Source organism: Telmatherina bonti (assembly GCF_933228915.1).
Source record: "Telmatherina bonti genome assembly, chromosome: 6".
NCBI lineage: Eukaryota > Metazoa > Chordata > Actinopteri > Atheriniformes > Telmatherinidae > Telmatherina > Telmatherina bonti.
In genome coordinates this window covers 24,547,512-24,562,138 of record NC_136624.1, presented here as the reverse complement: position 1 = coordinate 24,562,138, position 14,627 = coordinate 24,547,512, and the positions used below count along the sequence as shown (strand labels likewise).

General features: G+C 38.4%; 1 protein-coding gene across 1 annotated transcript in view; it reads left to right on the top strand.

Annotated features, from left to right (window-relative positions):
- Positions 1 to 14,627, top strand: part of tox2 (TOX high mobility group box family member 2) — a gene marked incomplete at its 3' end in the record, with an annotated part of 97,046 nt that overhangs the window by 21,018 nt on the left and 61,401 nt on the right. Inside the window, exon 2 of the mRNA XM_079241771.1 lies at positions 8,185 to 8,277. Coding sequence (XP_079097897.1) covers positions 8,185 to 8,277 — 93 coding nt within the window. The remainder of the gene's footprint in view (positions 1 to 8,184; positions 8,278 to 14,627) is intronic.

Genomic DNA, 14,627 nt, shown 5'->3' with positions numbered 1-14,627 from the left:
AAACTTATCTGAACATGTGAACGTCTGAATCTGTTGGGTAGGAAGCATACATACCCATATGCACACATGCACACACTCAGAACAGAGGATTCAGCTGAGATCAGCAGCTCACCCTAGGCTGTCAAATATTCTGTCAGCACAACCCAAGAATCACAATTGGACTCTTTGGGAGGCATTAATTCAAAGCACTGTAACAATGCTCTCTGAAACCAAATCAACTGCATGTAGTCAGCATATCAACTCTCAACTAACTCTGTCCCTTTATTTCTCTATCTCCATCTCTTTTCAGGCTTCTTTTGTTGCACTTTTTTCCCCTCTGCTCTGACTTTGCAGCACAGTTTTTTCCTCTCATCCTTACCCCTGTTTTGTATTGTCCCCTCTTTTTGTAATTGAGCTTTTAAATCTTTCTGATGGTGACTTGCTTAACACAAAATGTATATTATGGATTCTACATCTCATACTATAAATGTGGCTCAAATTTGGTCAAAGTTTAGTGTTACTGTTTAGGGTGTGTATTCATTCTGAAAAATTACTGATTGATTTTGTTATCCCTACTTGGTATAATAAGTATTTTTGGCTTCTTTAGGATTCCATAATTAAAAATCTTACCTGTTTTGAGCAATATTAGCTCTTGATGCTTTGTTTAAGGATTTCTGCTGAGGATGAATGTTTGTGTGGAAATATTTACCCACTGTAATGCATAAATGCAACAGTTTGAGATACAGAAAAATAAAACATATACTGGTATTAGTAACATCTTTGTATGCATGGTTTTCTAATGGTTTTTCTCATTGCCACTAAAAAAACCTGAAGCAACATTTAGATTGTTGATGTATCTGCTGGGCAGAGAATATGGGCATGTTTGGTATGTTGTGAATCCTATGCAAGTATCAGCTGAACATGCATGTCAAACATCAGGAATAAAGTCCCATCGGGCACCCAGAGACTATGTTGTATGTGTTTTGAGGAACAGGTGAAACAAGATGCTAGCATAAGCTACAAGAGATAGTTAGCCAACGAGTTAGCAGAAGCTAGAATGAACAGATGCTAGGTGCAAGCTGTTGAGATGGTGATCAGTCTGAGGCTGTTAAACAGCTGTTAGCCCGTCCTCTGGCTAACATGTCCTCATAGGGTTTGCCATTTACTCTTCATATTCTTATACACAGTGAAGAAAAAGGTGTGTTGTGTAGGGTTGGTTGGTCGAAATTTATCTTTTAACCTTTTTGTAGAATGTTTTTCCAATTAAAACATTATGAAGTGACTACAGGTTTTGTAAGACAAGGTTGCTGCCTGAGTCTGCGCTAGTATAAATGGTTAAATCACAGTTTAGATGTTTTTCATGCACTGCTTTCCTTGACTCATGGTATTATTAAGATTACATGTGTTTTTAGTACATAATAATAATTTGGTCACCACATATTTTCCTTTGAGCCGTTGATTAGAATTTTCAAAATGATTAATCACAAGATAGCTGCGAATTACCCACATGACAAAATACAAAAACCTAGCTACTTCAAGCTACAGCTGCTCTGATGACATGAAAAGTAATTTCTCTACTGTCTGCTAATGGCAGCACTTCCAATGATTGTTTTGTCTTTATGTTTCTGTAAAAGTCAATCATGTCTAAAGGATTAATGGGTTTGTAAAATTCTTCATCCCACTCAGGTAACAATCAGGCCTTTACATAATTGTAATGTCTTCTTCTTCTTCTCTTGCCAGTTGGTACTCAACACTTTGGTGCATTACCACCACCCACTGCTTAGGAGTGTTGACCACAATGTTGTGGATTGCACAGGCTTTAAAAAAAATCAGTTAGTTAGATTTGCAAACTAATAAGTTAGCATTAGCACGCTGACAGCCTTACTTTTCTTATTGAATCAGATGACTGGTATATGACTTTATACCCTCCTTAGTAATCCCAAATTGTTAGGACATCATTCTGTCTATCTTCTGTCTGTATTAAAGTAATCTTTGCCTTTGCGTGTGCAGCTCACGAAGGAAAAAACAACTAAAAAATCCCCAAAAAATGATTAGGCAAAGCTTCCCTTGGCCATCTGTTTTATGCCTGTCACACGGCAGAGATGCTGCCTCTACTTGACAGCTATCAGTGGTAAGTTACCATGTTTTAATGCCACGTTTTGTCTTCAAAAACAACCTTATAAAGATGAGAGAATTTAACAGAAAGGAACAGAAAATTAAAAGAAAATGAAGTTTTTCCACCTCACTGTAGTGGAAAGAGCAAGGACATCGACTGCACTTTATTAATGCACTCCATCTTCTCTGTTTTTGTGTCAGATGTAATGCAAAGGGCAGGTGTGTGTCTGTTTATGGGTGTGAAAAGAAAGGTGACTGAAAAGAGAGCAAGCAAATTTCTGCCATCGGGAGTTATTCCAGTACATTCAGCTATCCTTGCCAATGGCTATGTTGTTAAAATGGTCTTTTGGGCCACTTTGAAACTGCCTTTGATATAAATAAGAGATATAATTCATAAATGTTGGCTCATCTCATGCATTCAGCTGCACTCTGACGCTTACAAAGCTTTATTATTGTCCTTTGATTTGAAATTAAGCTTTTCTTTTAGTGTTGATTTTGTCACTTTGATGATCATTACCATAGTGCCCCGCTCCCCTTCCCCTCCCCAAATCTGTGACTGGAACTAAAATCCTTGTTAACATCTGTAACTGCAATTCTATTATTCATTGTGGAGAGGCAGGGTTTAATCTACTCTCTAATCCACACAGTGATCTGAATGTAGCATCTACGCTTAGACACAATTTAAGAAAGCGCTGTTGAATTCCCGATCACACCTGAAAACATGCAGCGAAGCTCTACATTGTTGTTCAGCAGATGCAGAATCTGTTTTCCATCAGCCTTCTGTGACCTGAGACACAAAGTTATGTCAGGAAGAAATAGAGAAAACTGCAGAAGAGAAAGGAGAGTGACACTGTGTCATGGTTTGATAAAAAAAACAAAAAAAACAACCCAAAACAGTAATGTATCTTCACTGCAGACTGAACTTTGACTTTTAGTACTGCATTTAATAAAGAAATCACCATGTTTTTTTTCAGTGTTCTCCGTGTTCTATATAAGGATCATGTATGTTGTGCGTTTATTTAATAAATTGCATGGGCTGAGCTAAAAGTCGTGTTGAAATGAGTAAAAGTATCACATAGCAGCAGAGATGAATAAACAGATAGATATGCAGATAGAGAGAAGGAAGTGTGGAGTATCTCCAGTGTCTCCAGCTGATTTATTGTGCCCCAGTGTAAACTGTAATCCGTGTTGACTAATGGAGCTGAAACTATTGGAGAAATGTAAACACAAGATACAACAAGAGGAAGGGTGGAGGCAGCGCAGAAACAAGCAAACAGAAGAAGATAAGAGAAGCTGGGAATATAATGCGAAGACAAGACTGTTTTGAAATTAAATTTGAAGTTAAATGATTATCCTATAATCACTTGGCAGAGAGACGCAGGCTTATCGTTGTTTGTAAATACAAACTGATGTATTTGCGTGCTGAGTTAACAGAAAAGCTGCAATTAGTCATGAATAGCGTCAGATGAAAAATGGCTGCTGGTTGGTTATTCCCAGCAGGGTGTGAAGGAGTTTTAGTGTCAGTAGTGGTTTGAGAAGGGTAGCCTCTGGCTTCACACCCTGGTTATGGTTAAACTGCTTGTTCTTCGTTGTAGTTCTTCATCTCATTTACCTGTAAAGATGTGAATTTCTTTAGAAGGTTAAGTGGAATACATCTGATTTACTGCTAAATTTATACTTAACAAAAACCTCAGAAACTTCTTTCATGTGTTTATGGCGTATATTAATGTGAATTTCTTTAATATGGTCGTTTTAAAATCTGCTTCCCTTTGAAAAAAAACAAAAAAAAAACAGCATTCCATGTCTTTGAGGTCTATAAGTTGAAACTCACAGATGAAAGCAGAGAGACTGTGGATAAATTAACATCAAAAGATGAGTTAATCCCTCCCAAGTTCATGCAAAGAATGAGCTTGTTACATAAAAATGAGGAGTTTAAAAAAAAAAAAAAATCAGAGGTGGTTCCCATGAAATTCTTGTAGCATTAGAGTACATATACAACCTTACATATCTTGATCTACTTTCAGCTTTTATTAACAGATAACGTCAAAGCTAAGTGTGAAAATTACAGATGTAAATCACGCTAGAATATCATGTGTCGGCTCTTGTCAGATTAGATTTACATCACATTCATTTCAAAATGTCTAAATGAGAGTGATTCATCCCAGTGCAATATGCAAACCAGTGCTGCAGAGTGCAGCTGTGTTAGTGTCAGACTAAAGTCTACATAAACCACTGAAAAAGTGATTCATTGTCTGTTATTGACTGGTAGACCACCACAGCTTGAAAATGGACTGATATTATGTCTGTGCAGCATAGTTCATTTGTTTTATCAGGACAATATCAGAAACAATAACTTTGAGAGGGGTCAACGCTGCAAAGACTGAGTGCTTGTTTGCAATGGGTGGAATGTCCTGTAACACTTTTGGATGCAAGCATTGCTTCATGCGTACCCCTGAGACATGATGTACCCCTGTTCCCTCTTGATATATAAATACATATTATGTGTGCACGTATTAAGGACTGTGTATATTGTAGATGAGTGATAGTGTTTATTAAAAGGCCGTCCAGGCCTTGCATTCCTCTCATCACTGGAGTTTGATGTGTGCAGCTTTTCAGCTAATCTTGGAAGAATGTCGGTTTCAGACGGCACATGTGTTCCATTAAGTCCAGATCTGCATAAATAATATAACATGCAACAGCTAACATTACAGCAGGTAACTATACCCCCACAGCTGTGCCCTTGGCTTTACGGTGCCCCAACAGCCCAGCCAATAAAAAGGTAAAGCCAACATTTATATCTAATGAGAAAACGTATCGCAGCGCCTGCTGTGCCTGTAGCAAGCTGCTGATATGTAGAAAATATACTGTTAAGATAATTAATCTTTATTAGAGAGCAGAGCCTAAGATCCTGGATGCTGTTGGATACTAACAGTAATAAAAATCCCATAAAATCGCATTAGCCATTTTTTTACTTATATTTATTTTCTTTGGTGTGTTTGTGTAAAAACACAACATGTTAACTTAATTGAAGACACAATGGATCCCATTGTAATGATAGAGTTGATAGTAGCAGCAATAAACCATATGTTTACATAATAACTGATGAAAGTATTTTAACTTGTTTTTTTTTTTTTTATTATAAAAATGAAATATTAAAGTCAAATGTGGAACAAAAAAACAATAAAGTACTGCAGTTCCTTTGTCTCCATGCCTTGCTTTCATGCTTATTTCAATACATTTGTGAAAACCAGATCTTAATATTGTGATTATTATCCTATTTATGAATCATTTAGCTCTTATTAGATAATGGTTTAAAGAAAAAAAAATACTCTTGCTTGTTCGAATCACTTCTTTAGTGTAATGTAAATGTTTTAAACAGACATATAAGGTTGTTGCATTGTTGGAGTTCAGACAGAACATATAAATTTGCGCTTGTTGTCTTCCTGCTCTGCTTGCACCGGTCGACTTGGCTCTGCTGGGCGGTGGGACAGTGTTTGCTTTTGCTGTCTGCTTGGGGAAGTCCCTCTTTATTTCAAACCGGCTATGATACACGTGCTAACAAAAAGTTCAGAGGATGCCAGCTTCTTCCTGGCCTGGTGCTGTGTCTTCCTGTCGCAGATTAGCAAAGTTAGTAAGATATTGTGAACAGATATTTGTGTGTATTCAGTATTAGCTTGTATTTTCATAGTTTTCCAGATGAAAGTACAAATGTGTGAACTCTCCTTTCTGCTCTGTTTTGGTTTGAACTAAAGTTTGGATGTTCCAGATTAAGGGAGAGAGAGTGTGGTTAAACTCAACATGATATCTAGTCAGTATCAAAAAAGGCTCAGAACAACCTGGTTTGGGATAAAATATCTAAGAGACCCAAAGCCAGCCAAAAAGTGAAATGGGGTGAAAGGATCTCATGTGAAGACTGAAAAACTAAAGCAAGGTGTCAGAGAACAAGTGTAGCAAACAATGGTTCTTGTGCTTGCAAACCGTTGTGAGGCAGCAAAGAAATGTGAGGAGTTTGGCTGTTGCTGTTCTGGGTGCCAGCACTCCTAATGAGTCTGTCAGGGCCAGTTAGCACAACCAGGCCTGCTTGTGTCCCCTCCAGGCCGCAGACAGCTGTTATTAGCCGCGTAATGGCATGCCACAGAGCCAGATTAGCCTGGAACACTGGAGAAATATCAAACATTCACTTACTGCGGCTCCTTCTCTGGTTAAAGCAGCTACTGTATTCTGTGAGACATTCATTTAGCTGCGATTCCGGCAAGCTACCTAACAAGCCTCAAAAGAAAGAAAAAAAATACGTAAGAGTAGGAGATGGATTTAGTTTGAGGTAGCTCCTCTGACTAAGAGAAAAGGAAATGTCAGACTAGATGTATTTAACACCCAACACAACAGATTACACATCTATTTAGAATTATGTTTTAAAAATTAGTTAAGTCCAAATCAGACATTTTGATAATCATGAGAAGATAATTCATTTAAGCTTTTACACTATGAACCATCTTGCAGTGCAAAATTATCTTTTATAATGCCGTGTCACCATAATGCAAGCCGTATGAACATGTTGCATCCTGCTATCTATTCATATGTTTCGTTATAAGGACAGGAAATCAAAACCCCACACAGCAAGCATTATAGGATAGTCTGCACTGAGCATGGCCTGTGACATGCTAACAGATCAACACACTGCTAAATGCAACACCCCCCCCCCGCCAAAAAAGAAAAAAAAAAAGAAAAAAAAGCTAATCAAGCTCATTGAAACTGCCATTTTCTCTGTCTTGTTTTATCCATAGTGTGTTACACAATCCTTCGAATGTGTGGGTTTTGTGGTAATCATTCTCTTGACCCACAGTTGTAGTCTACAGAGTTGTGTTTATGCGACAGAAAAAGCTGCAGCGCATGGTTGTCGTTTGTGTACTGGAGATGTGTTCGGTCAGAAGTGAAAGTCAGAGCTAGTGAAAGGAATGCTTTCTCACTCAGTTGTTAGATATAGTTAAACACTGCAGACTGAAGCTTAACCCCTTAAATGTGTTTCTAAATGTGTGTAATGTTTTCATTTTTTCTTTCTTTTCTTTTTTCTTGTTCACTGTTTTTTCTCCTACATTTTATCATAATTAGCAGACTATTTTGATCAAGTTTGGAAAACAGGCAGAAACTGTAGTCATTTCTTAATATCAATTCATGTTTTATCATCTTGTTTATAAAAAAAAGCAGTTTCCACATCATTAGTTGTAATATTTGTTTCAACAACATGTTGCAACAGATAAAACCATTTAAGCAAAAATGGGAAACTGTTGAAATTAAGCAAAGAGCAATAATCACGTAAGAATAACAGAATTTCAAGGAGTCGCAGAGGTGCGGCGGGGTGCTTACAGTTGAGAGGGGAGTGAGGGGAGAGAGATAAAGACAACTAGTTAGATAAAGACAGTGAGATTTGAAGTGAATCCTGGTAGGTATTCATGCTGTGACTGTGGGCCACAGTGTCAACCCCACTGAGCTCCAATGTCTTTCCCTGGCAGGGACCACCTTTTCTCAACCATTAGCTTCCCAACTGCTGAGAGCATTTGCTCCAGTCCTTTAGGTTGTATTTTACAGCTAAAAGCCACATGTGGAAGTGCAGGGAGGAGCTGGCAGGCTCAGAACCCCCTACACTCTAATTATTAGCTCTGCAATGTATAGAAAGATGGAGTCATTAGAGTGGAGCAGCGCACAGGAACCCTGGCTACCAAACACAACAGCTTAGTGCCATTAGTGCCGCAGCATGAGCTAATTGTATGCAGTTATTATGTGTGTTACATCACCATGAGATGATTTGACTTAACGTGGCAGCCCGTGTGCATGCTTTGTAACTTGTCAGAAATGTATAAAATTATTGATAAAGAAAAAACATGGACCATAAAAACAGCTCACGTGCCCGTGTTGTACGATTCCCACATTCTGGATGAGAGAATGAAACTTGAGTGACTTTGAAACTTGAGTAGTTTTGAGCTGATGCAATGCAAATTTAGGTGTTGCTAATGCTGTTTTATGATGTGTTGCATGGTTCCCTGTAAAATTCAGATCATGTGAAAAAAAAATCTTTCTTTTTCTGCCCTTCAGAGCAGATACGGTGCTCCAGATCGAGGGGTAAGGCTCTACAGTTCCCTGCCAATGCGCCCCAACCCTGACGGCAAGAGACTGCCCTCTACTGGGGTAAGACTCCTTTCTCTCAGCCCCCACTCACCCCTGCTCCCTCACCCTTCCTTCTCATTGCTAAATATCATATTTAATGCGCGGCATGCCACATAGGAGAGTATTTCCTCATTAGCATGGCAGGGCTGTCCAAACATTATCACAGTGGGCAGAATTTGAGAAGAAACCAGGCTTCAGACTTAAAATCTTCCTCTTGTTATGGCTTCTTACCTCACTTTTCACCACCAACTGACCCCAAACGTTGCCTCACATTTACTCTGAGAGATCTGCTCAGTCCGTGCTCTGTAAACCATCTCCAGCTTCCAAAGAAGCAGGCATCTGACCCTGTGGTCATTGTAGTATCTTCCTAGTCGCCTTTTAAAGAAGAGGTTTGCTGCAATTTACCACCTCCTATTAAACACACACAAAATTTTCTCACTTTTGGAAGAAAATACTGTTGCTTCAGGTCTGATTCTGTTAAAAATATTTAAAAAGCAGGCACTGGTAAATGTTTATAAGCATAACAATTAAAATATTTTGTTGATTTCTCTTTTTTTATTCATTTGAGCTGCTTTTGGACATCAACATCAATTAGAGTGCTGAAAAGATTATGTTTGTTGAAGCTGGAGCACTTGCACACTTTGACTTTGAGAAAGTTCTGGAGCAGTCTCTCTGCTTTGTTTGTGAAACTGCACCTTAATTCTTTTATATATATATATATATATATATATATATATATATATATTAATAAATAATCTTTTAGTATTGCAAAAATCATAATTAGAATCTGGCGTGCCTTGCTTTAATGCATTTATGTAACAAAGGAGAGAAAATGAAAGAACAATAGAGCAAAAAAGAGAGAATTTAATTTCCCCGTTTTTCATGTTTCACTCCATGCAAGTGCTTTTTGAATTATCTCTTCAGCGCTGCAGGGCTCAGTGAGAGGAAGAGTGGGTGAGTTAGACAGAGGGAGGGGGAGACAGAGAGAGACAGGCAAAGTGAAAGCCGTGTAATATTGTTGGTGCGCACCTTTTTTTTAATTACAACAGAGATTGTATTGATGTCTCTGGCCACATGTCCTAAATCATTTATCAAGGGAGAGAGTGCTAACAAAGCATTTCTAAGAAAGCCATCCTCTCCCAGTGCCTAGAATCATATGTTATCTGAAGTGAATATTGTTAATGCTTTTCACTGGAGAGACCCACTTACAATCATGAGAATGAGTTCCTTGTCAGGATGTGCATGAGGTAGTAAAGATATATATCCTTTCTCAACTGATTAACTGTTACACAAATTAAACTTTGCATCTACATTTCTATGTAGGAGTTGTTTGTACAAATATGGTTTCGGATAGACACCAGTGCAAGACAACAAATACGCCTTAATAACCCCATTTTACCGTTAAGCAACATCTAAAAGATAGCATCTTTTGTGCAGATAAGTATTTGCAACAGAAGACAATATGTGCTATTTATGCCCCCTCACCCACCCTTGGTTTTTCAGTCATTTCCTTTTGTCTGTTATTACCTGAGTGCAGAGACAGTACAGTAGCAGACTGTAGCTACAGGCTGCACGGAGAGGAGGGGAATATAAACAACTTAACATGCAGGAGGAAACCAGACGTTTTTCCATTGCACTTATCAGGTGCTGCGGTGAGAGCAAGTGTCAAGGTGCAGCAGCCCCCTCCCCTCGTCCCCCCTCTCACCCATCCTCTCCTTCCTCCCTTCTTCCTTCCCCCTGTACACCCCCTTTTATTTTTTGCCTGATCGTTATCTCTTTCTCTCCCTCTCTCTTTCTTTCTCTCTCTCACTCTCTTCCTTCCCTCACCTCACCTCTACCACTCGCCACGCTCAGTTCAGTTAAAAGTGGGCTTGGCACTTCCGCAGCAGCTACCCCCTCGCCCCACCCCACCACCACCATCACCACCAACACCACTTCTTTTCTCTCTGTCAAACTAACCTCCAATTCCTGCTTTTCACCTCTATGTTTCCTGTCAAGGTGCACTGCCCACCTTCACAGCAACCCCCTCCCCTGCCCAAAAAAACAAAAACAAAAAAAAAACACTGGCTCTGCCCCCACAACCTTTTCTTTTTACTCTTTCAACATCTTACAGCTTCAAATGCCTACAGTTTATTCTCTAAAAGTTGGGTGTTGAGGGTGTGAGCTCATCTCGGTGTGCATACAAAAAAAGAATTCTTCTGTTGAATTAGCGGTTATGATAAGAGCACGAATCTCTTCCAAACACACACGTACACAAGGGAAAATGTCCACTTATACACCACACATGAGCAGTAACATCTTACTATCTAAATTACTCAACGTCGTCAGAGGACCTACCGCCTGTCTTAGTGCTGCGAGTGTGTGGTTTGCAGTTTGCAAACAGTTTGAAAGTGAAACAGAATTCCTGCTGCTTAAAAATGGGGGCAATAGCACAGATTTTCAGCTCATCTCTCAACGGAGATATTCATATTGTTTCATTTGTGTGTGACAAATACTTACCCAACACAGGAAAAATGGCAGATAAAAAGAAGCACTTTGTCTGGCATTTCGCCCACTTCTGCACTGCTGGCTGATGACAACGTGAAGTTGCCGTTTTTCAATCAAGGCTGTTTAATGGCGCTACTTGAAAGTGCACATCTGATATTCATCCAAAAAAAAATAAATAAATAAACATGAATTAATACACTTAAAAAATTAAAATGTTACATAAATGGTACATACATACAGTTTTCCCCCCTAATATATAGATGGTATTGGGGTCTATTTTCCATTCATGTGATGTAAATGATAAAGAGGACAATCAGCAGTTTCTCATTCTACGAAATGAACCAAATCTCGGAGAGAAGAAAAAAAAAATCCTAACACACTTGACCTCAGATATTTTTTATGTCTTCCTCACATACATTTATAGCTTCTAAATTGCTTTCTGTGTAGAAGTAAAATTTCTAGTTTACTAACTAAATGTGTTAAATTCTTTTTGCAAAATTTTTACAGTTGCTTTCCACATATGCCTGACAGTTGGATGGAGACATAGCTACGGTCAGATTCTTAGATTTGTAATCTCTAGAGAGTGTTTGGCACAGACATAATCCTACTTTCAGAGAAGAGGAGGACAGAGTGCTGATGCTGAATCCAGTATGGAAGTGGCTGGACTGTGCTAATGTGCAGCAGAGGCAAATATTTAATCTCTTTAAATTCACTTTTAAATATTTTTCTATCACTCATTTACAGGTAAGATGCTATTATTGCTATTCCTATTCTTATAGCTATTCTTATTCTTATTATGATAATAATAATTTTACACAAAAATGTTTTATTATCCTTTATTATCCTTTATAACCAGACTTGCACTAGTCCACTTGCACCTTTCTTATGATGTCTTCTACTGTTTGATTTTGTGCCTCTGTTGCTCTCAATCATATGTAAGTCGCTTTGCATAAAAGTGTATGCTAAATAATTGTAGAACAAAATAAAATACAATAGAATAAATTCTAACAGTGAAATTTAAAGTTTAAAAAAAGTCCTAAATACCACGTAGCATGTTTTGATTAACAGTAACAAATTGTCTTTTTCAGTGTTTCAATTGTCAAAGTAAAAAAATATTACCATCAATTAGAAAATGCTTGATATATTTTCTTTGGTGTTACTCTTCATTTGGTGTTACTTTATTTTGTGTGTCAAAGCTAAGTACATTGTATGAGTAGAGTAGTGTGGAACCATTGAAAGGGAAATATGTTGTGTGAGGAGTCTGCTTGTGTTTGTGGATTCATACTGTATGTTCAGGTGTATATGGAAGGATGGATAGAATGATAAATCACTCGTAAAATGTTCATGCATAGTGCCAATAGCTCCAGATGACACATTTTCACGGTTGGTTAATTCTGCTAAAATCAGTGTCAGGTAACAGTAATCTACACGATTACAAATGACCTTATCCACTGGGTGCGAGGCACAACAATTGCTTAATCTGGTTGAGTTAGGGTTGTTTAAGTTCAGCTTGGATTCTTTTATGAAGTCAAACTGTTTGAGCTACAGCTCTGGGTGTTGTTGTTGTTTAGCTCTGCTGCGTTGACAGTGGTACATACAGAGGGTGAGGGTTCACAATCTGCAGTCACACAGAGATGACAGTATAATTTCAGGACTGGTTTCTACATCTCTCACTCTCTCTGCTGCTTTGTCTCTCTGTGTCTTTTTCTCCAAGCTGATTTGGAGCCTTGCATAGTCAATTATGTAGGGAGTGAAAGATGGAGTGGGGGCTCTGTCTTCCATATTTTGGTGAGATATTAATATTGCATGAACGCTATTCTGTAGCGAATATCTAAAAGACTGCCTATTAAGGCAGCAGCAGGAGAAAAATGTGACAGACGCATGCACACATACACACACAGACATACACAAACACACACACACACACACACACGCAGATTTTATGCATATACAGAAAGCCAGAGAGCAGACGTAAATCAGCCAGGATCAGGCGCAGGTTGTTGTAATTAGTGTCTTCCTGATTTAGTTTTAGTAGGATAATAAGAATGACTCACTTTACTGTTGTATATGTCATGTTTGTTTCTCTTGACATGGCTCACATCACAGTGTACAGTGAATCTGTTTGATGTTAGAGAAAAGAGTGATGCTGCACCATAAGAATGGAATATTTTAATCACCCGGTTGAAAATAAAACAGAGAACACGAGAGCCTGCCGAAAAAAAAAATAAAAAGACAACAAAGCTAATTGGAATATTGAATATTGTGAAACATGGGTAATCTGATGGCAGGCTATTTATTTCCTGCTGCTGGGTGGGTATCAATGATGCATGCAGTGTGTGTCAACAGTGACAGGCTGAGAAGTTTCCGTAGCGATGACTGAGAGGCTCAATGTGGACACTTATTGCTCTTTGGGTGCTAAGTGGCACTGACACTGTACCCTATGTGAAAGACATCTCATTTCATGACACAGACTGACAAAAGCATCTGATTTTGAGGCATTACAGATGTGAATACAGAATGCAACAATTTCAGCTTGTTTTAAGGGCTGAGAGTATGCATATATCAATGGTAAAAACACAACAGTGACTAACCAAACACTGATATTTGTATGTAAACCGGACAAAGGCAGCACATCTTCTCAAGTGAATTTGTGACATGTCTGCCAGCATTATTTTAATTCTTTCTACAACATACTTCAAGTCATATATAACCTGGAAAACAATGGAAATTTGTTAAATCAAGTTGAAATCCTACAATATAAAAGGCAAAGTTGAGCTTCCGCCAGTTTCTAGTCCATCTATCATAAGGATATATTTATTCATATTTTATATATATATATAAAAAAAATTAACAGCTGTGCAAATTGAAGGTTAGAGTCAGCTGCTCACTGATGTTTGGAGAGTAAATCTTCTGATCAAAATGATAACAGCTCTTTTTGGCTGAATTGAAGTGAATTAAATCCACATCTCAGTATACTTGAGTGTAAACAGACATGCAATAATTTTTTTTTTATAGTAATTGGAGAAAATTTCCTGGAATGTTTCCTTCAGCAATAGTAATGATTGTTGAGTAAAAGAAATACCTTGCAGAGGTTGGACCGAGTCGATGCTTTCTGTTGTTGGTAAGCATGTTGCAGTCGTAAACCAAATCAAGTGGTGGAAACATCCTGCCTATCAAACGAATGCCCACATAGCATTTTTCTTGTAGGACTCCACTTGTGTTTTGTCCGCATACTGCTGCTTCCTCCCGATGTACAAAAAAGATGCATGTTGGGTTATTACTCTAAAGTAACACTTGAAGTGTATGTTTGCATGCATTCTTAAACAAATCAGTTAAAGTGGAACTATTATGTGCATTTCAAGCTGATTTATTTTTATTTCTGAGACCAGAAGGGCTGGGATTGATGGAGTTATTGTCACAAATCGCTTTATTTACTTCAGACTGACCCTCTCCGTAGGCTGTCAGATCAGCCTGTGGGCAAAACGAGTGGATTGAGACTCTTCGGCATTAAGCCCCGCCTCCTGCCAGATATAAGTTGCCACTGATTGGTCAGCTGCCACTGCACTACATCGGGAGCGCGCACCGCAACAGCTTTCACTGTCATTGTAACATCTCATAAACAGAAGGATTAGGCTAATATGAACTCAATAAAAAACAAAATACAATGTCAACACATAGCATACAGCCCTACATGTTGGAATCTGAATCAGAGCCTGAAAACAAAGTGGAAAACAGCAACCCACAGCAACGAATGCAGCAGGATGTCACTCTTTGGTAAACTCACCAGCCATCGTTAGAAATAACTTTATCTGACGTTTTCCACCCACCTGATGTATTTGTACATGCCCTTGTTAACCAGTAGAAGGTAACCAATCACCGAACCT